At 45.3% G+C, this 23,445-nt stretch overlaps 1 protein-coding gene and 1 pseudogene across 1 annotated transcript; one reads left to right on the top strand and one right to left on the bottom strand.

The window, feature by feature from the left end:
- The first annotated feature begins 5,141 nt into the window (after positions 1–5,141).
- LOC105605697 (olfactory receptor 10V1-like) lies at positions 5,142–8,823 on the top strand (annotated as a pseudogene).
- Positions 8,824–15,341: 6,518 nt separating this feature from the next.
- LOC106990717 (synaptophysin-like protein 1) lies at positions 15,342–19,759 on the bottom strand. The gene is made up of 4 exons (XM_042242334.1): positions 19,695–19,759; positions 19,440–19,559; positions 18,931–19,074; positions 15,342–15,495 (listed from the first exon to the last, which is right to left on the bottom strand). The coding sequence occupies exons 1-4, from the start codon at positions 19,757–19,759 to the stop codon at positions 15,342–15,344; spliced, it is 483 nt and encodes a 160-aa protein (XP_042098268.1).
- Positions 19,760–23,445: the final 3,686 nt, after the last annotated feature.

Here is a 23,445-nt window from a genome sequence, read left to right on the forward strand (position 1 = left end):
TGTCTACACTTATAAAGGCTGCTTTGTGAATACAGCTAATTCCCTAGATCCACATACCATCAGACTTTGAACAATGCACTGGAGAAAAATTCAGGGTTTGTTGAGCAGGGTCATGTCTGCAGCACCGCTGCCTCCCATCCAGCTGCATGTAAAGGGAAGGAGAAAGAGACCAAATACCCCACACCAAGAACCTGTGACAAATTCCTCCAGATGAGGAAATGTAGACTTCTGGATGCTGCCCACGCACAGCACATTTCACTGTATCTCCATGTAGCATCTCCTTACTCCAGGAAACCAGAAGAACCAAAAGTTCCCCCTTGGTGTACATATCCAACATTTCACAGATATTTGTACCTCATAAGCCACTGGGCTTAGCTCTTAACTCTGTGGTGGACCCACAGACAAAAGTTTACTCCTTACTCATTCTATTTTCTCCTCCTAGTATTTCCAGCCACCAGTGTCCAACATACCTCATCAGAGATTATGCCAGAAAATCACATGACAAGCACAAGATATCCCAGAAATAAACCCTTTATGAATTTCCTGGGAAGACAATAAAGTTCAAATTTCTCCTTGCAGGGACTTTCCTGGTGGTCCAGTGGCTAAGACTCCATGCTCCCAATGCAGGGGACCTGGGTTCCATCCCTCGTCAGGGAACTAGATTCCACATGCCACAAGTAAAGATGGCACATGCTACAACTAAAAGATCTTGCACACTGCAACCAAAATAGAAGACCCGCCTGCTGCAACTAAGACCCACTGCCACACCATGTCTCTGCAGCCAAGTCACCTCAACAAAGTGTTCCCCAAGCCAGTTCCATGGTGTTTGTCTCCATCAGATGGCAGAAGAGCTTTTGTATTAGAAACTGTGGCCAAGAGTAGAAACAGGCCAGGGAAGAGGAAGAGGAAGGTGGACAAGTGCCCATCCTGGGGTCAGGATCAGAAGCAGAAACTACCAGAATGATTCAAGGGGAAATTGTGTTCAATTCCAAGCACCAAAAGGGCTCTTGGGGGTCCTGTTTCTGGTTATAGGGTTTGGCAAAATGCTGGCGGGCAGGACTTCTCCTGCTGCTGCCTGCAACCCAGCACTGAGTTAGCACTCCAAGGCCTTGGCCTGGGTGCAGGTATTCCCCACCAGAACTGCGGTGGTAACAAGGCTTTTCTGACCATGCCTGTGGGCTGTGGAAGTGAAGAAAATGAAGGCCTGCAGTCAGCAGCCCCCAGTGGCTGCAGGCAGGGACTGCTTTCTGAATGGAGGCTGCACAATGACGCAGATCACCTAGACCAGGACCAGGGAGGTGGAAGTGTTAGACAGCAGCTGGTGTCAACTGAGTTGTAGCTTTCTCAAGCTTCCACAACTTTTATTCCCCATTTCATTCAATGAAGCTAGTTTGATGACTCAGATTTTGCAGATTAAAAATGGAAACCCTGATGGCCCTGATTGTGCCCCATTGTAGAATCTCAGCTTTGATGGTTGAGGGGGCTTACAAGCTCACCAATTTCAGTTTCCACTGCCCATTGTTCACTCCTCTATAGCAAGGCTTGAAGGCTTGATGTGAACTCAGGGAAACCTTTACATTTTCTGCCTGAGGCCCATTCACATTCTGGGGCCAGCACAGTGGGCCCTGCACTTTCACCAGATCTGACTTCAACCACGTTATCAAAATCTAGACCAGAGTTTTTGCAAAGAAAACATAAGTCACTGGGTTTGGGTTCAGCTATATGACCTGGGGAAGGCATTCCCCTCGGTGAGCTGGACCACAGCCCCACCTCTCTTCCCCTAGGGCTCCTGGAGTCCTGCCTCCATTGCCTCTATGTAAATGACACAATACAGCAGCTCCTCTGAGGACACTCCCTTCCTGCCAGCCAGCAGGCAGGCTTTTCCAGGACTGGCTGCCCATGGTCCAAACACACAGGAGAGCCACCTGCCTGGCTGTGGGAAAGCTGCATCACCAGGTGCAGGCCACTTGGCCCTGCTTCCCTGAAGAGAGGCTGGTCTTCCTTCTTGGGCTTCCCCCTGGTTTTCCACTTCACACACTGATCTGCCCCTCCCAGGTAAAATCAGGTCTCTTCTCCAGGGCTGCCCCAGGGATGCAGGAAGACAACAGGAGCTGCATTCACAGCAGGGTTGTGCTTCAGACCATGGCGTGTGGTGAGAAACAAATAGAAACCACTTCAACCATGAAGTAGTGAAAGACTGATTAAAGTCTCATTCATTTTAATCATGTTTTATTTACTTATGTTTATAGATTTTATTATTATTTAATCATAATTAATTACATTATAGCACATCCACACTATAGAAAATGCAACAGTTAAAAGAATGAAGCAAACCAGTATGCACTGACTGAAAACCTCTTGCAGACATATTAATAGGTGAAAACACTAAGGGCAGTGAGTCTGCATAATATGATCCCATTTCAGCTTGTTAATGGGTAATGAATGTTTATATATATATGCATGTGAGTGTGTGAATATATGGATGTATGTGTGCATGTTTGTGTTAATACTTGCATGCATGTGTGTACTATGTGTGTGTATGTGTGTGTACATGTGATTGTGTTTATGTTGATGTGTGTAAGGTGTGTGCATGTTTGTTTCTGGGTACATAGGTAGGAGTGTGTGTGTGTATGTCTGTTCATATGTGTGTGGGGGAGGGGTGTCTGTGCTTGTACACACAGAACAAAGGACGGAAGGAAGTGAGCCTCAAGGCTGAGAGTGATTCACTCTGGAGAGCAGGGCAAGGCTTAAAGGAGCAGAAAATTTCTCCCTGACTTTCATTTCTCATTTTTTCAGTGTTTGGATCTCGTGTGACTTTTATTCGTGTGTTTTCAGTGTTTCCAAGGTTGAGAGCCCAAATAAAACAAAGCAGTTCCCAGAATAGAAAGCCCAGAGATAAATCCACACACATATGGACACCTTATCTTTGACAAAGGAGGCAAGAATATACAATGGAGTAAAGACAATCTCTTTAACAAGTGGTGCTGGGAAAACTGGTCAACCACTTGTAAAAGAATGAAACTAGATCACTTTCTAACACCGCACATGAAAATAAACTCAAAATAGATTAAAGATCTAAATGTAAGACCAGAAACTATAAAACTCCTAGAGGAGAACATAGGCAAAACACTCTCCGACATAAATCACAGCAGGATCCTCTATGATCCACCTCCCAGAATTCTGGAAATAAAAGCAAAAATAAACAAGTGGGATCTAATTAAAATTAAAAGCTTCTGCACAACAAAGGAAAATATAAGCAAGGTGAAAAGACAGCCTTCTGAATGGGAGAAAATAATAGCAAATGAAACAACTGACAAACAACTAATCTCAAAAATATACAAGCAACTTATGCAGCTCAACTCCAGAAAAATAAACGACCCAATCAAAAAATGGGCCAAAGAACTAAATAGACATTTCTCCAAAGAAGACATACGGGGGGTTCATGTTTGGGAACGCATGTAAGAATTAAAGATTTTAAAATTTAAAAAAAAATTTAAAAAAAAAGAAGACATACGGATGGCTAACAAACACATGAAAAGATGCTCAACATCACTCATTATTAGAGAAATGCAAATCAAAACCACAATGAGGTACCACTTCACACCAGTCAGAATGGCTGCGATCCAAAAGTCTGCAAGCAATAAATGCTGGAGAGGGTGTGGAGAAAGGGAACCCTCCTACACTGTTGGTGGGAATGCAAACTAGTACAACCACTATGGAAAACAGTGTGGAGATTCCTTAAAAATTGCAAATAGAACTGCCATATGACCCAGCAATCCCACTGCTGGGCATACACACCGAGGAAACCAGAATAGAAAGAGACACATGTACCCCAATGTTCATCGCAGCACTGTTTATAATAGCCAGGACATGGAAACAACCTAGATGTCCATCAGCAGATGAATGGATAAGAAAGCTGTGGTACATATACACAATGGAGTATTACTCAGCCGTTAAAAATAATACATTTGAATCAGTTCTGATGAGATGGATGAAACTGGAGCTGATTATACAGAGTGAAGTAAGCCAGAAAGAAAAACACCAATACAGTATACTAACACATATATATGGAATTTAGAAAGATGGCAATGATGACCCTGTATGCAAGACAGCAAAAAAGACACAGATGTGTATAGCGGACTTTTGGACTCAGAGGGAGAGGAAGAGGGTGGGATGATTTGGGAGAATGGCATTGAAACATGTATACTATCATGTAAGAATCGAATCACCAGTCTATGTCCAATGCAGGATACAGCATGCTTGGGGCTGGTGCACGGGGATGACCCAGAGGGATGTTGTGGGGAGGGAGGTGGGAGGGGGGTTCATGTTTGGGATCGCATGTACACGCATGGTGTATTCATGTCAATGTATGGCAAAAGCAATACAGTATTGTAAAATAAAATAAAGTAAAAATAAAAATTTAAAATAAAACAAAGCAGTTCCCAAAGGCCTGCAGTCCTGTCATGGGAAAAAAAAGAGTGCCAGTGACTGGGTGTGACAAAGCCAGAGCCAAGGGTCTGAGTCCAAGGAAGAGAAGTGAGAACCCAGAAATATGGCCTCACTCAGACTGTTGGCAGAGAGGGAAGCTGGGCTGGGCTGTGCACTCTACCAGGCAGGGACTTAGTGTGGTTTTCCAGGAAGAGCTGGTGGCGGGGCTGGGAGCAGGGAAGGCACCATCTAGGGAAGACTTCATGATTACCTGCTCTGCACTGACAAGTGGGCAAACAGCCCTCCAGGGACCCGTCCAAATTAGAGACTCTAGATGCTCTTTGGATCAATTAAAAAAAAAAAAAAAAAAAGAACAGTCAGTGTAACAGGCAAGTGTCTGAAAAACTAGCATGACAAGCACTGTAGATAGCCAAGCAAAACTACTGGCAAGATGGCTTTTCAGGTTTCAGTGGACCTAATACAGTGGCCCCAGTCGAAATGCTACCTAAGTGAGCTCCTGTCCTTGAAGTGACACCTCCATTTCCACGAGGCCTTTAACTCCTGTTCATTTTCAATGTCTTGGTTCTCTAATTGTTCAGCAATCTTATTCTCTCTTCTTCTGTGAGAAAGGGATGCACAGGAAGAAATCAAAGGCTAAACACAAGCCTTCCTACTTGAAATATGGGTCCTACTAGGGGAATAAAGAAGCAAACATGTCTCCCAAAGTCCCAGAAGGTGCCTGGTTCTTCCCACATTCAGGACACAAACCAGCTAAAGCCACTGTCATGTGAGTTCTTCTCCCTGTGAGTTCTTGTCCCTGTGAGTTCTTGTCCCTATTTCTGTCCTGTTAGCTTCCCCTTGACCAGGCCCACCTCTTTGCCTTCTGTTCTTCTCACTCTACATCCTCCCCAGACAATCATAAGCTCCACACACCCAGTATGTCAAAGATTCCCTGATCTCACTTTACATGACCTCCAGCATATATTTTGGGTACGTACTCCATGTCCACTTGGTCCTAACTGTACAGGATGCAGAAATGAGCAACAAGCTTTTAGTCAACAATTCTTTATCAATAATACTAATATGTGCCAGCTGCTATTTGTGAAGCTAACTATGGCATCATCCTTGCCATCATGGATCTCACAGGCTGTTGGGGTAGCCAGAAAAAGAATCCAAGAATTACAAGACTCAGTGGTGAATAATATGGTTGAGGAAGCCTGGAGTACTGTGGGAAGCTAGGGGGGCAATTAAGTCAGCCCAGGACTCAGAAAAGGGTGACATATAAGTTGGGGCAGCTAAAACAGGAGAAGTAGAAACTCCTGCTGGTGATGCTTCTTCCTCTCTGGATATCCTGTTCACAGGATGCAGGATTTTGGGAGTTTGGGGGAGTGGTAAGGTAGGGACAACATAGCCGATGCACAAAGTCAAAGTGTCTTTAAGATCAACTCACTGGACCTTACATTCTACAGGAATTCCCTATAGTGCCAATGAAGCTGTCGGCCCAGTGTTTAAACCTAAGTTTAAGTAACACCCGATTCAGCCCCTTTCATTTTGTGATGAGGCTTCTGACTTCAGAAGTTGAGAGTATTCAGGATCACATGGTGCAAGATGACAACTAGAACTTAGATCCCTTGGCTCCTAGCTAAATGCAGTTTATCTTGGTTGTAAATTAAAATGGCCATATTTCCACAGCATTACTGGAATTCTGGGGACTGCCTTCTAATTCTGTTTAAAAATGACAGAGGAAACCTGTCACACTGCTTCATAGCATCACTTTATATTTTAAAATGCTTATTAGCTGGCTTCCCCGGTAGTTCAGCTGGTAAAGAATCCACCTGCAATGCAGGAGACTCCAGTTTGATTCCTGGGTGGGGAAGATCTGCTGGAGAAGGAATAGGCTACCCACTCCAGTATTCTTGGGCTTCCCTGGTGGCCCAGCTGGTAAAGAATCTGCCTGTAGTGCAGGAGATCTCGGTTTGGTCCCTGGGTTGGGAAGATCCCCTGGACAAGAGAAAGGCTACCCACTCCAGTATTCTGGCCTGGAGAATTCCATGGACTGTGCAGTCCATGGGGTCACAAAGAGTTGGACACAACTGAGCCACTTTCACTTTAAAGTAACAACCTCAGTTCCCAATCCCTCCAATGAGACAACCCTTCAAAATGTAGCCAGAAGGAGGACTATCAATAGGGTCTATTAAAAACTACTTCATACATAGATTTTACTCATCTTGGTTCATTTCTGTAATAACAGGCAAAGTGATGTCACATCAGAGTAAGCATGCCTTTGCTCTCAGTGAACAGAAGGCAGAAGTCCAAAAGCTCATAGAATGAGGACAACGGCCATCTATGGAAAGGACTCCAGGGGCTCCCATGACTTATTGGATTGCTAGAAAGCTGACTTTTCCAGCCCAAGAGCTCTATAAATGAGAATATAGGATTGTCCTACTGCAGAGAAACCTCACCTTAAGCTCTGAGTTTCTAATCTTGGGCTTTGGGGACCTGGCTGACCTACAAATCTTCATTTTTGGACTCTTTCTAATCATGCATCTTGTCACCCTAGCAGGACACATGACTATTGTGCTTATCACCCTCTTTGACTCATACCTCCAGACTCCCACATATTTCTTCCTCCACAACCTGTCCACCATTGAAATCTGCTATATATTGGTCATCGTCCCCAACATGCTGGCCAATTTCATGTCCGGGAGCCAGTGGATGCCCTTCCTGGGCTGTGCCCTGCAAATGCATCTCTTCATTTCACTGGGTGGAGCAGTGTTTCCTCCTGGCCGTAATGGCCTATGACCAATTTGTGGCCATCTGCAAGCCCTTTCACTACACACTCATTGTCACCAGGACTGTGTGTGTGCAGATGCTGGCTCTAGCATGCATCAGCAGCTTTGCACTCTCACTCACCCTCACCAAACTCATATTCCTCCTGCCCTTTTGTCAGTCCCACAAGATCAATCATTTCTTCTGTGACATCTCTGCTGTGCTATTCCTGACCTGCTCAGACACACAGGCCAATGAGATTGCAGTCTTCCTTGTTTGCCTGCTCATCCTGTTGATACCCTTCCTGCTGATCCTGCTCTTCTATGGGTTCATTATCACTGCCATCCTCAGAATCCACTCAGCTGAGGGCAGGAGCAAAGCCTTCTCCACCTGTGCTGGGCTGGTCTCCCTTCTGCACTACGGCTGTGCAATATTCATCTACATTCGCCCCAGATCATGCTACACCCCAGAACAGGACAAAACTGTGTCCTTAATCTACACCAACGTCACTCCCATGCTCTACCTTATGACCTATAGTCAGAGGAATAAGGAAGTCAAGGGTGCCCTCAAGAGACTCCTGGAGAGACATGACCAGACCAGGTGGTGGTCCCATGCAGGGGGACAGGGAACTGAGGTCCACATGCAAGAGCCCGTTTGGTCATCTCACTGCACCCCTTGCAGCTCTGTGCCTCCTCCTGAGGGCTGTTCTGAGGTTCTTCAGGTGCCTGGACCTTACCGTGCCCTTTCCTGTGGTCAGAGATGGAACAAACCCTAATGCTTTCTTAGATGGGGTGGCTCTGGGGTGTTAGTGAATGTTTGGCCAAAAGACTAAAATAAAGCAAATTATTTTACTACCATGGTTACAAGCTATTACTTCATAGGAAGGAGTGATTCATCCCACCACCAAGCCTAGGAACACTCATGTGCTGTTAGAAGGGTAAGGAGGGAAAGGATCTGGGTCTTTGATGACCCTTCATTGGCCAACTCAACCACCACAATGAGTGCCTGCCTGTAGCCTTTAGGTTCAGTCAACAATACACTTGCTGACGGTTTAACCACCCCACAAAGCATTCCTCACTGAACCCCCCCAAAGTCCCCATAAGCATCCATTATTGCCAACTTTGCCTGCCCTCCTTAGTTCATGGCTCCTACCACCCCCTGATGATTCCTAGGTGATGACCCCATCTCCTGTCCCAAAAGGGCCCTCAGAGTCACCAGAGAGCACTTCTCAGTGGGAGTGGCAGATCTTGGAGGGCAGGAACCATGTGGGTAATTGTTCCTCATGTCCAGTCCTACTTGCTTCATGGCCTGTGCCAAGGCCACTGCAAGTCGCTGAGAGAAGATGGAGGTAACAGGGGAAAATCCACTAAAGGCTCTGCCAAAAGAGCTGATAGACCAGTGACAGTTCAGTGCTATTAATGCTGTGCAGAAAGAGAGGCCAGTGTTGTTATTCAATGGGGGTGATACTATTCCACACCTCCTAGGACTGCAACGAGGATGGCATGGGACAACACACGGAGGTGGCCTTGGCAAGCAGGGCACCACATCAGTGGTGTTGAGAACTACCACATCCTCCTGTGGTACCCTGGCCTCTCACATTGCCCTGCCCAATTCCCCAGGAGCTGAGCTTCCTTCTGTGCCCTGAGACCTGAAGAAGGTCAGAGCCTGGAGGGGCAGGGTGGGATAACATTCTGAGATCCTTGCAGGAACCCTGATGATGATTCTAGGTTGATCGAAGGAAAGGTGAGGTGATCACTAATTTCAATCTCTGTGCACATAGGACAGAAGTGAAAGAGAGAGAGAGACAGCAGCCAAGAAAACCTCTGCATTGCAACCGTACTCAGGCCCTGTGCTTCAGGGCCCTGTGACGCCCCTTTAATTAGACAAACTTAAAGAGATGCCTCTTATCTTTTCAAGAAATATTATTTCTCACCCATAAATCCTTCCTTATTTTCGAAATAATCCAGTGAAATGTTGACAAGTGTTGAAGCTGGGTGAAACATAGCTAGTTTTTTTTTTTTTTAATACTGTCCTCTCTCCTTGTGTGTAAATGTGAAAAGTCCATAATGAAGACTTTAGAGAAGTTAAGGTACCGACTAGTCTCCTCTGCCCAAGCAGTCCCCTTGCTGAGAAAGCCTCACCTACTGTCAGCATTCATCTCCCCTTCACTTTAAGGCACAGCTCAGATGCCTCTTAGTTCTGGACCTCTTTTTAATAACCAGCTCAGTCCAGTTCATGCTTAAGACAATGAAACATCTCTGACGGGATGACAGCCTTGGGTTGCTGACCATGACCTTGCTGGGTGTGCAAGGAAGGCAGGACAGCCCCAACCCAGGTATTCATATGCATGCACACACGTACATACACATGGCCTTCGATGGGCAGGGGTGCAAAGATAGGGGGTTCCACCACTTCCAGGCAATGAAATGGGGGTCTGGCAGCACGGGGGGGGGTAGCCCAGGAAGGAAGGAGAACCTCTCTTGGGTGGGACAGGATAGGGTGTGGGTCTATAGGGGTTGAGGGAGATCCTAGGTGATGTGATAATAACCCATTGACCTTCCCATCAGAGGAGGGGTTCCGAGAGAGCAGGGGTACAAGAATCTATCAGGTAAATGATGCCACACTGGTAAAAGGCAGCCTAGGGTGAGTGCCTAGGGATACTTCAGGGTATTGATTAGATGAACAGGCTTCCCGGGTGGCTCAGTGGTAAAGAATCTGCCTGCCAATGCAGGAGATGCAGGACATGTGGATTTGCTCCCTGGGTCAGGAAGATCTCCTAGGCGAGGAAATGGCAACCCACTCCAGTATTCTTGCCTGGAGAATTCTATGGACAGAGAAGCCTGGTGGATTGCAGTTCAGGGGGTTGCCAAGAGTCAGATACAACTTAATGACTGAACATGATTAGATAGATGGCAGTGGAGAGAGTAGGAGGCTGTGGAAAAAGACTGTCATTGAAACAATAAAGGAAGAAGAGCGAAGCATTGGAAAGTGGTAGAAATAGAGTGAGGTCAGCTGGGGCTGGCTGGGTCCAGGTCCTACAGGACACATGGATTTAGGTGTCTGCACTGACTTGAAGCTCAGAAATTCAAGAAAGACGTTCAGTATCTGGCAAAGAGATCCTTGCTGATTCAACAATCAACTTCCTTGAATTTATACACTCAGGCCCTATCACCACTTAGCCTTAGTCATAAAAGATAATGCCTAACCTGTTTCAAATATATTTACTCTATTCCAAACAAGTCTTCTTCTCTGATTCAAAAAGGTGCAGGCCTTGACTGATAACCACCCAGAAGTGTCTGTGCCAGGTGGGTTTGTGATGTGCTGGGCCATGTGAACACAGCCTGGTGTGGGTGCGTGGTTTCTGTGTTTACCCACACATGTGCATGTATACACATGAAGTAAAAGAGCAAAAGATGCTCGCGTGATAGTGATGAAACACTGCTGAAGCAAACTCTCACTTGTCCTCTAGAGGAACACCTGTCCAGGTGCGATGAGCATTATGCATGCAACTTAGAAAGGATTGCTTTTTGGCAGCAGCTCAAAGTGACAAAGGCAGGCAGAGCTGTGCCACCTTGCCCCCCCCCAATGGTTAGCCCGGGCCCCAAGGCTCAGGGAGAGAGAGACATCATGATGGAGCTTCTAATTGCTTCAAGAAAAGGTGCTAATTAGCAGCACTTTCAAAGGAAACATCAACCTCAAATGATTTAAACAGGCTAACTAAAACTGGCAAAATAGGTCACTTGGGGACTAATTAAAATTTTTTCTAAATAATATCTGACTATGCTTCTTAATTTTTTTATTACAAATGTAACCCACAGTCACTGTCAGAGACAGAGAAAATATAGGCAAGTGTAGAAAAGAAAAAAAAAAGAAAAGAAAAGCAATCATCCCACTGCTAAAGATAACCATGATGAAAATGGCGGTATATGTGAGGATGAAATGACCTCTTTTGTGCTTATTACTGAGCACAATGCCTGGAACATGGTGAGTCAGTCAGTTTAGTCACTCAGTCATGTCCTACTCTTTGTGACCCCACGGACTGCAGCACACCAGGCCTCGCTGTCCAGCACCCACTCCCAGAGCTTGCTCAAACTCATGTCCATTGAGTCACTGATGCCACGCAACCATCTCACCCTCTGTCGTTTCCTTCTTCACCTGCCTTCAACCTTTCCCAGCATCAGGGCCTTTTCTAGTGAGTCAGTTCTTCACCATCAGAGGGCCAATGTATTGGAGTTTCAGCTTCAGCATCAGTCCTTCCAATGAATATTCAGGACTGATTTCCTTGAGGATTGACAGGTTTGATCTTCTCGCAGTCCAAGGGGCTCTCAGGAGTCTTCTTCAACACCACAGTTCAAAAGCATCAATTCTTCAGCACTCAGCCTTCTTTATGGTCCAACTCTCACATCTATACATGACTACTGGAAAAACCACAGTTCTGACTAAATGGACCTTTGCTGGCAAAGTAATGTCTCTGCTTTTTAATATGCTCTCTAATTTGGTCATACTGTTGATACTGTTCATGGGGTTCTCAAGGCAAGAATACTGAAGTGGTTTGCCATTCCTTTCTCCAGTGGACCACATTCTGTCAGAACTCTCCACCATGACCCTTTAGTCTTGGGAGGCTGCACACAGCATGGCTCATAGTTTCACTGAGTTAGACAAGGCTGCAGTCCATGTGATCAAATTGGCTAGTTTTCTGTGACTGTGGTTTTCAGTCTGTTTGCCCTCTAATGGAGAAGGATATGAGGCTTGTGGAAGCTTCCTGATGGGAGAGAATGACTGAGGGGGAAATTGGGTCGACTGAAAGATGAATCCCCCAGGTCAGTAGGTGCCCAATCTGCTACTGGAGATCAGTGGAGATAACTCCAGAAAGGAGGAAGAGATGGAGTCAAAGCAAAACCAACACCCAGCTGTGGATGTGACTGGTGTTGGAAGTAAAGTCCAATGCTGTAAAGAGCCATGTTGCATAGGAACCTGGAATGTTCCTATGAATAAAGGAAAACTGGAAGTGGTCAAAAAGGAGATGGCAAGAGTGAACATCGACATTTTAAGAAGTAGGGAACTAAAATGGACTAGAATTGAATTTAACTCAGATGACCTTTATATCTACTACTGTGGGCAAGAATCCCTTAAAGGAAATAGAGTAGCCATCACAGTCAAAAAAAAAAAAAAAGAGTCCAAAATGCAGTACTTGGATGCAGTCTCAAAAATGACAGAATGATCTTTGTTCATTTCCAAGACAAACCACTCAATATCACAGTAATCCAAGTCTATGCCCCGACCAGTAATGCTGAAGAAGCTGAAGTTGAATGGTTCTATGAAGACCTACAAGACCTTTTAGAACTAACACCCAAAAAAGATGTCCTTTTCATTACAGAGGACTGGAATGCAAAAGTAGGAAGTCAAGGGATACCTGGAGTAACAGGTAAATTTGGCCTTGGATTACAGAATGAAGCAGGGCAAAGGCTAACAGAGTTTTGCCAAGAGAAAGCACTGGTCATCGTAAACACCTTCTTCCAACAACACAAGAGAAGACTCTACATATGGACATCACCAGATGGTCAATACTCAAATCAAATTGATTATATTCTTTGCAACCAAAGATGGAGAAGCTCTACACAGTCAGCAAAATCAAGAATGGGAGCTGACTGTGGCTCAGATCATGAATTCCTTATTGCCAAATTCAGACTTAAATTGAAGAAAGTAGGAAAAAAAGAAAAAACACTAGACCATTCAGATATGATCTAAATAAAATCCCTTACGATTATACAGTAGAAGTGAGAAATAGATTCTAGGGATTAGATTTGATAGACAGTGTGTCTGAGAACTATGGACAGAGGCAAGGATCAAGTTCATCCTCAAGAAAAAGAAGTGCAAAAAGGCAAAATGGTTGTCTGAGGAGGCCTTACAAATAGCTGTGCATGGAAGAGACGTGAAAGGCAAAGGAGAAAAGGCAAGATATACCCATTTGAATGTAGAGTCCCAAAGAATAGCAAGGAGAGATAAGAAAGCCTTCCTCAGTGACCAATGCTAAGAAATAGAGGAAAACAATAGAATGGGAAAGACTAGAGATCTCTTCAAGAAAATTGGAGATACCAAAGGACATTTCATGCAAAGATGGGCTCAATAAAGGACAGAAATGGTATGGACCTAACAGAAGCAGAAGATATTAGAAGAGGTGGCAAGAATACACAGAAGAACTGTACAAAAAAGATTTTCAAGACCCAGATAATCACGATGGTGTGATCACTCACCTAGAGCCAGACATCCTGGAACGCAAAGTCAAGTGGGCCTTAGGAAGCATCACTATGAACAAAGCTACTGGAGGTGATGAAATTCAAGTTGAGCCATTTCAAATCTTAAAAGATGATGCTGCAAAAGTGCTGAACTCAATATGCCAGCAAATTTAGAAATTTCAGCAGTGGCCACAGGACTGGAAAAGGTCAGTTTTCATTCTAATCCCTAAGAAAGGCAATGTCAAAGAATGTTCAAACTACTGCACAATTGCACTCATCTCACATGCTAGGAAAGTAATGCTCAAAACTCTCCAAGCCAGATTTCAACAGTACATGAACCATGAACTTCCAGATGTTCAAGGTAATTTTAGAAAAGGCAGAGGAACCAGAGATCAAACTGCCAACATCCACTGGATCATAGAGAAAGCAAGAGAGTTCCAGAAAAATATCTATTTCTGCTTTATTGACTATGCCAAAGCTTTTGACTGTGTGGATCACAACAAACTGTGGAAAATTCTGAAAGAGATGGGAATACTAGACCGCCTGACCTGCCTCCTGAGAAATCTGTATGCAGGTCAGGAAGCAACAGTTAGAACTGGACATAGAACAACAGACTAGTTCTAAATAGGAAAAGGATTATCTCAAGGCTGTATGTTGTCACCCTTCTTATTGAACTTATATGCAGAGTACATCAGGAGAAACACTGGGCTGGAGGAAGCACAAGCTGGACTCAAGATTGCCAGGAGAAATATCAATAACCTGAGAAATGCAGATGACACCACCCTTATGGCAGATAGAAGAACTAAAGAGCCTCTTGATGAAAGTGAAAGAGGAGAGTGAAAAAGGTGGCTTAAAACTCAACATTCAGAAAACTAAGATCATGGCATCTGGTCCCATCACTTCGTGGCAAATAGATGGGGAAACAGTACAAACAGTGAGAGACTTTATTTTCTTGGGCTCCAAAATCACTGCAGATGGTGACTGCAGCCAGGAAATTCAAAGACTCTTGCTCCTTGGAAGAAAAGCTAGACCAACCTAGACAGCATATTCAAAAGCAGAGACATTACTTTGCCAACAAAGGTCTGTCTAGTCAAGGCTGTGGTTTTTCCAGTAGTCATGTATGGATGTGAGAGTTGGACTATAACAAAGCTGAGCACCAAAGAAATGATGCTTTTGAACTATGGTGTTAGAGAAGACTCTTGAAAATCCCTTGGACCACAAAGAGATCCAACTAGTCCATCCTAAAGGATATCAGTCCTGAATATTCATTGGAAGGACTGATGTTGAAGCTGAAATTCCAGTATTTGGCCACCTGATGTGAAGAACTGACTGATTAGAAAAGACCCTGACCCTGGGAAAGATTGAAGGTGGGAAGACAAGGGGCTAACAGAGGATGAGATGGTTGGATGGAATCCCTGACTCAATAGACATGAGTTTGAGTAAACTCCCAGAGTTGGTGATGGACAGGGAGGCCTGGCATGTTGCAGTCCATGGGGTTGCAAAGAGTCAGACATGACTGAGCAACTGAACTGAGTTTATGTTCCAGTAGAGATTTTCTTACTAGTATGATATGACAATAAAACTGTTTTCTGAGTGAAGATGTACATTAAGGCTTAAGGTGTAAACACTTTGGAGGGAAAACAATGTAGTGAAGAATTTACTGTTCATTTAAAAATGTATATAATCTCATAATAGGTCCCTGAATTTTCAAATTCACATGTGAGAATACATTTACATCTTGAATTTGTAGGAAAGGCACAAGTTTTATGTAAAAAAGCAGCAAAATTTTAAACCCATCAATTTATTGAAAAAATGGTTACTTTTTTAGAAACAAAAAATGCTTCTTAAGATGTTGACAACAGGTCATGGTATAGACACTTATTTCATAGAGTGGACTTCTCCCTTCAATTATATTCCAGTTGGAGGAGGAATCCCTCCTTGAGAAGTTGAATTATTTGATGGACTGTGAAAGCTGGTCTCCTTATACACAAACCATGCATTTTCTCCACAAAGTATCATATTCAGAAAGCCAAAAATCTCAGATACATTTAGGGATCCCATACTAGTCAAGCCGTGGCTGCACTGGTGCAGGAAGGTCTAGAGGAGCTATCCCACATTGAAGGTCAGGAAGGGCGGTGGTGAGGAGATAACCCCTCATCCAAGGTAAGGAGCAGCAGCTGCGCTTTGCTGGAGCAGCTGTGAAGAGATACCCCACGCCCAAAGGAAGAGAAACCCAAGTAAGATGGTAGGTGTTGCAAGAGGGCATCAGAGGGCAGACGCACTGAAACCATACTCACAGAAAACTAGTCAATCTAATCACACTAGGACCACAGCCTTGTCTAATTCAATGAAACTAAGCCATGCCCGTGGGGCAACCCAAGATGGGCGGGTCATAGTGGAGAGGTCTGACAGAATGTGGTCCACTGGATAAGGGAATGGCAAACCACTTCAGTATTCTTGCCTTGAGAACCCCATGAACAGTAGGAAAAGGCAAAATGATAGGATACTGAAAGAGGAACTCCCCAGGTAAGTAGGTGCCCAATATGCTACTGGAGATCAGTGGAGAAATAACTCCAGAAAGAATGAAGGGATGGAGCCAAAGCAAAAACAATACCCAGTTGTGGATATGACTGGTGAGAGAAGCAGGATCTGATGCTGTGAAGAGCAATATTGCATAGGAACCTGGAATGTCAGGTCCATGAATCAAGGCAAATTGGAAGTGGTCAAACAGGAGATGGCAAGGGTGAACGTCAACATTCTAGGAATCAGTGAACTAAAATGGACTGGAATGGGTGAATTGAACTCAGATGACCATTATATCTACTACTGTGGGTAGGAATCCCTCAGAAGAAATGGAGTAGCCATCATGGTCAACAAAAGAGTCTGAAAGGCAGTACTTGGATGCAGTCTCAAAAACGACAGAATGATCTCTGTTTGTTTCCAAGGCAAACCACTCAATATCACAGTAATCCAAGTCTATGCCCCGACCAGTAATGCTGAAGAAGCTGAAGTTGAACAGTTCTATGAAGACTACAAGACCTTTTAGAACTAACACCCCAAAAAGATGTCCTTTTCATTATAGGGGACTGGAATGCAAAAGTAGGAAGTCAAGAAACACCTGGAGTAACAGGCAAATTTGGCCTTGGGATGTGGAATGTAGCAGGGCAAAGACTAATAGAGTTTTGCCAAGAAAATGCACTGGTCATAGCAAACACCCACTTCCAGCAACAGAAGAGAAGACTCTACACAAGGACATCACCAGATGGTCAACACCAAAATCAGATTGATTATATTCTTTGCAGCCAAAGATGGAGAAGGTCTACACAGTCAGCAAAAACAAGACCAGGAGCTGACTGTGGCTCAGATCATGAACTCCTTATTGCCAAATTCAGATTCAAATTGAAGAAAGTAGCGAAAACCACTAGACCATTCAGGTATGACCTAAATCAAATCCCTTATGATTATACAGTGGAAGTGACAAATAGATTTAAGGGCCTAGATCTGAGAGATAGAGTGCCTGATGAACTATGGACAGAGGTTTGTGACATTGTACAGGAGACAGGGATCAAGACCATCCCCATGGAAAAGAAATGCAAAAAGCAAAATGGCTATCTGGGTAGGCCTTACAAATAGCTGAGAAAAGAAGAGAAGCGAAAAGCAAAGGAGAAAAGGCAAGATATAAGCATCTGAATGCAGAGTTCCAAAGAATAGCAAGAAGAGATAAGAAAGCCTTCTTCAGCAATCAATGCAAAGAAACAGAGGAAACGAACAGATTGGGAAAACTAGAGATCTCTTCAAGAAAATCAGAGATACCAAGGGAACATTTCATGCAAAGATGGGCTCGATAAAGGACAGAAATGGTATGGACCTAACAGAAGCAGAAGATATTAAAAAGAGGTGGCAAAAATACACAGAACTGTACAAAAAGGATCTTCACAACCTGGATAATCAGGATGGTGTGATCACTCATCTAGAGCCAGACATCCTGGAATGTGAAGTCAAGTGAGCCTTAGAAAGCATCACTATGAACAAAGCTAGTGGAGGTGATGGAATTCCAGTTGAGCTATTTCAAATCCTGAAAGATGATGCTGTGAAACTGCTGCACTCAATATGCCAGCAAATTTGGAAAACTCAGCAGTGGCCACAGGACCGGAAAAGGTCACTTTTCACTCCAATCCCAAAGAAAGGCAATGCCAAAGAATGCTCAAACTACCGCATAATTGCACTCATCTCACATGCTAGTAAAGTAATGCTCAAAATTCTCCAAGCCAGGCTTCAGCAATACATGAACCGTGAACTTCCAGATGTTCAAGGTAATTTTAGAAAAGGCAGAGGAACCAGAGATCAAATTGCCAACATCCGCTGGATCATGGAAAAGGCAAGAGAGTTCCAGAAAAACATCTATTTCTGCTTTATTGACTATGCCAAAGTCTTTGACTGTGTGGATCACAATATACTGTGGAAAATTTTGAGAGACATGGGAAAACCAGACCACCTGACCTGCCTCTTGAGAAATCTGTATGCAGGTCAGGAAGCAACAGTTAGAACTGGACATGGAACAACAGACTGGTGCCAAAGAGAAAAAGCAGTACATCAAGGCTGTATATTGTCACTCTGCTTATTTAACTTACATGCAGAGTACATCATGAGAAAAGCTGGGCTGGAAGAAACACAAGCTGGAATCAAGATTGAAGGGGGAAATATCAATAACCTCAGATATGCAGATGACACCACCCTTATGGCAGAAAGTGAAGAGGAACTAAAAAGCCTCTTGATGAAAGTGAAAGAGGAGAGTGAAAAAGTTGGCTTAAAGCTCAACATTCAGAAAACGAAGATCATGGCATCTGGTCCCATCACTTCATGGGAAATAGATGGGAAACATTGGAAACAGTGTCAGACTTTATTTTGGGGGGTTCCAAAATCACTGCAAATGGTGACCGCAGCCATGAAATTAAAAGACGCTTACTCCTTGGAAGAAAAGCTATGACCAACCTAGATAGCATATTCAAAAGCAGAGATATTACTTTGCCAACTAAGGTCCGTCTAGTCAAGGTTATGGTTTTTCCAGTAGTCATGTATGGATGTGAGAGTTGGACTGTGAAGAAGGCTGAGTGCCAAAGAATTGATGCTTTTGAACTGTGGTGTTGGAGAAGACTCTTGAGAGTCCCTTGGACTGCAAGGAGATCCAACCATTCCATTCTGAAGGAGATCAGCCCTGGGATTTCTTTGGAAGGAATGATGCTGAAGCTGAAACTCCAGTACTTTGGCCACCTCATGCGAAGAGTTGACTCATTGGAAAAGACTCTGATGCTGTGAGGGATTGGGGGCCGGAGGAGAAGGGGACGACAGAAGTTGAGATGGCTGGATGGCATCACGGACTCTATGGACATGAGTGAGTGAACTCCGAGTGTTGGTGATGGACAGGGAGGCCTGGCATGCTGCGATTCATGGGGTCGCAAAGAGTCGGACACGACTGAGCGACTGAACTGAACTGAACTGAATACTAGTCACAGAGACAAAAAGACACATCACTTCATGAAGATTACAAGGCTTAAGTTCCTGGACAATATAGTGACTGGTAGCTATTTTAGTATCTTTAAGAGCTGTAACCCAAGCTGAAGTGCACACCAACCACAAAAAGTGTCAACAATAGTAACTACAAAGTCAGTCATGGAAAGCTTTCGACTATCATGATGCAGGTTTGTTTAACCAACATAGAGCAGAAGAGCAGCAATGCAGTACAGGAAGACAAAGACTACAAAAGTAACACAGAACTGTGTGGAAGAGTAATCTCCAATAAAGACGTAATTTTACCAATCGACATTATAGACATTTACACCTTGAGGTGTCTGAAACAATGCTTCATTCAAGGTGAATGGATAACTAAAAGTAGCTGGAATCATTCTAGTCTCAGGAAGAGACCCTAGAGAGTCTAGAGTTGTTCTCGTCTCTAGTCTTCAGGCACAAGACCCTTGAATTTCTGTTTTACCCTTACAACCTCCACAGGTAGCAAAGACAAAGATAGAAGCATTCCACTCAAGTAGTTTGATGAAGCCCAGAGGCTCCTTGAGTGTGTTGAGTTTGAGCTGGAAGGAGGAGATCCTCTGAGGGAAGGAAGGAAAGCATCTTAGGACAGTGGGGTGGCAGAGGGGGACCAACCACACAGAGCTCCGCAGCCATGCTGGAAATGACATCTTTATTGCTATGTTTGCAGCAGCTTTTAGCACAGTAAGGGTGTCCCCACTGGACCCTGGCCCTCACCCAGCCCCACCCATCCAGCCCATGTCAGGGTGTGAGGGAAGGCCTCCAAGGGCCCCCTCAGCCATCTCGAGACTGGATGTGACAGACACGTGGGGTTCAGTGAACCTGCCACATGGATTTGAGATGTGGAAAGGGCATCAGCCTGAAGCTCTCATGTAGGAGCCACACCCATGCAGGTGCCCACCTCAGGTCTCTGCAGTGGTGGTGCCCATCCCAGAGGGCAGGGTGGGGGCCAGCATGAGCAGGCCAGGTAGGCAGCCCAAGATCCCCACTATAATGCATCAGTTGACCCTGCTGACTTGTGGGCAGAGGGTTATAGGGAAAGAGATATACACTTACTCCAGTCCTGCCATCACCCTTGGCTGTACCTTGCCTATTGACTTGACTCATCCAGGCCCCCAGAGAGCCACACGACTTTGTTCCTGGGAAGGGTGAACCCACAAAGGCTGTACCAGCAGAGGGCCAAGAGACTGGGGGTGTCCCAGGGGTCACTGCCCCTTCTGCAGCCCTTGGGTCCAGCCAGTCCCTCCCATGCTTCTGGGGGGCCATAGGAGGCCCACAGTCTAGAGTCCCTGTGGTCTGTGTGCCCAGAGCCCCATGACATCCCCATGACATCCCCAGTGAGTCCAACAGCAGTCCCTGCTTCCCTCCCCAGGCGAGCAGGCATAGCCCACTCTGAATCCCTGGCCTCATGCGTCCAGAGTGGGGCCCTACATATGTGCCCACACACACATACACACATGCCCATATGCATGCACCTGAACCATGCACTCTCTCTCATGCACACACACATGTTCATGCACCTGATGACAAACTCTCACGCACACACACAGACACACTGATGTGCAACACCAGAGCATGTGCTTGCTTTCTCTTTCACACACATGCCCATGACCATGTGAAAGCACCTGCACACACATGCACATGCCTATGTGCATGCACCTCCACATACACATGCACACCCATATGTGCATGCACCTGTATACACACTGTCTCACACACACACAGGCACACACCCATGCACTGGCACGTGTGCATGGGCACTCTCTCTCAGGCAGACACACGGACACACATGCTCACACACCCATGTGCATGTACCTGCCCATGCACTCACACACATAGAAGCACATACACACACATGAGCTACGTGTGGGACACCAGATGGACACACTGGCCCTGACCCAGGGGTGCCCGACTCCCCTCCAGAAGTCAATGACAAGGACCTGAGCTCAGCAGGATGCTCACCCATGAGCATGCCCAGGTTGGCAGCAGTGCAGTCTTGGAGGTGCAAAGGGACCAGGGTTCACTTGGGGTTTGCAGGCTCAGACCAGAAATAGTCATGTGCACTAAGGAGTGGGGTAGGGTCTGTTTGGGCATTCGCACTGAGGAGCTGCTCCCACACTAAGGGTGTAGCGCCACCCAGAGGCCTCACGACAGCTAAGCCATTTATCAGGTTTCTGGACCTTAGGCAAGGCTGACTTAGAGGGCACAGACCACGTGGGTGTCTCTGCACGCACATTGGGGTGACACGGCACATGAACACGTGAAGCTTCAGCAGGAGATGCCCATTGTTTGTGGGAACCAATCGTGAGGTAAGACCAGGATTTGTTTGTGCAGGCGCTCTGCTGATGCTGAGTTGCCTTGCACTATAGGGCTGGGTTCTGTAGGGAGGGTTCAAGGATGTGTGTCCCTGTCCAGGCTATCTGTGGTGGCAGCAAGGATTGTCTGATTCTCATTCCATTTAGGCTGCCACAGATCAGCTGTTTCACTCCCAGCATTAAACGTTTCTCCTCTGACTCAGATAATTGCCCTGATGTGGGGATCAGGCCCATGCATCAGTTCCCCCACCCACTGAGAGCAGTTCTAATCATACTAACACTTGTTTTTCCCCCAGTTCTTTCATCCTACTGAGTTTTGCGTGGTTCTATATACTCTTTTCTGCTGGTCAGGTACTCCTGTCTGTTCTCAGTTGGTGTTCTTCATGCACTTCTGAGTCTGAAGGTGTATTCCTGATGTATCCATGGAGAGAGATGTACTCCTTGTCCACCTACTCCTCCACCATCTGGTTCTCCCTCATTTTTTTTTTTTCATCTCTTGACAGTCTCTCCTGGCTAGCCTGTAACCTACATAGAGACCTAGAATGGTGTCCAGCAAAAATGTTGCCCAAGTTATCAAATAAATAAAGCTACTATAAAAATTTTAAGAAAATATCCTTGTGAGTGTGGAGTGGAGGAGTACTTCCTAAACATTGTTTTCAAACCATGACAGATTAATATCAAGAATATACTGATATTTTTCATATCCTGCTGATCATCGAGAAGATAACTGCAACTGTAATTTGTAGAAATTGGCAAGGATACAAATAGGTTAGTTATAGAAGAGGAAACCCGCAAAGGTCGCAGGATATGGTAGGAGTGGAGATGGGTGCAGCCATAGCAGAGAGCAGCCAGGCATGACTGAATCCAGTGAAGCCTGCACATCCCTGAACTCCAGCGTTTCTGCACCTGAGAAACTGTGACCATTCCCCTCAGTGGGAGTTTATGAGGGTGTCCTCATGGTGTCATCTGTGGAGGTGTGAGTCAGAGCCACCTAGACGTCCCACTGACTCTCCTTCTACCCTAAGGTCAGACCCTCAGATGGGTCTGTTTAATTCATGAGTTTCCACTTGTGTATGGATGACAGCAGAAGTCAACATGCTAGACCCTTGCTCGGTGCATTCTTTGGGCTTTCCTCACCCATGTCTGACCAAAGTGTCCACACCTACTCTACTACCCATGTGAATCTGCTTCTGCCCTAACATGATTTTCTCCAGGGATTATGGTGAACCCCATTAATATCTGCTAAACCAACAACTAAAACTGTAAAAATGCCTGTTTGTGGCTCCCACTTCGTAGCACCCACAGGGGAACCTGGGATAGAGAGCTCAGTTAGTTGTCTGTAAGTGACTACGAGGCTTTACTTCCCATTTGGCTTTTGTATAGGTTCCCTAGTCCATCTCTGCACCGCTTTTTAGTCAGAGAAGCTGACCTGCTCTCTTCTCCTCCTGTTGATTTTATTTATTTATTTTTGCATGTGCTGGGTCTTCCTTGCTGCGCACAGGCTTTCTCTAGTTGTAGGGAGTGGAGGCTACTCTCTAGTTGCTGGGCACCAGATTCTCATCGTGGTGGCTTCTCTTATATTGCAGAACATGGGCTTGAGAGCACAGGCTCAGTAGTTGTGGGGCAAGGGGTCAGTTGCTCCGTGGCATGTTGGATCTTCCCTGACCAGGATTTGAAGCAGTGTCCCTTGAATTAACAGGTGGATTCTTGTCCACTGAACCCCCAGGGAAGTCCTCATCATGTTTTATCTTGCTCTGTCCTGAAGTGTAGCCACTTCTCTAACCTCTGCTTTCTTCTGGATTAAAAGTATATGTGTATATGTATGTGTGGGCACAATCTTGTCTGAGTCTTTGTGACCCACAGGCTATAGCCCACAAGTCTCCTCTGTCCACGGAATTTTCCAGGCAAGAATACTAGAGTGGCTTCCCATTTCCTTCTCCAGGGGATCTTCACCACCAGGGCTGGAACCTGTCTGTTGCATCCCTTGCTTTGGCAGGCAGATTCTTTACCACTAGCGCCACCTGTCTTTCGAAAGCCCAAAAGAAAGTGTGTGGCTTTATAAATTAGACCACCTGAATCATTTCCTCTACAAGGAGTTCACTGACACCATCCACTCATGCCTGCTGCCGGTCCTTTCCCACTCTTTTCAAACA

Source organism: Ovis aries, chromosome X (assembly GCF_016772045.2).
Source record: "Ovis aries strain OAR_USU_Benz2616 breed Rambouillet chromosome X, ARS-UI_Ramb_v3.0, whole genome shotgun sequence".
NCBI lineage: Eukaryota > Metazoa > Chordata > Mammalia > Artiodactyla > Bovidae > Ovis > Ovis aries.

Excerpts from the sequence above, each read along its gene's own strand:
- LOC106990717 (XM_042242334.1), bottom strand. The coding sequence starts at position 19,759 with ATGGCTGAGGGGGCCCTTGGAGGCCTTCCCTCACACCCTGACATGGGC. Across the intron at positions 19,075-19,439 it reads TCTATCTTTGTCTTTGCTAC|CTTTTTGTGGTTGGTGTGCA; the intron begins CTGTGGAGGTTG and ends CTATTGTTGACA. Across the intron at positions 15,496-18,930 it reads GTCTCTGTGACTAGTATTCA|TATGGGATCCCTAAATGTAT; the intron begins GTTCAGTTCAGT and ends CGGCTTGACTAG.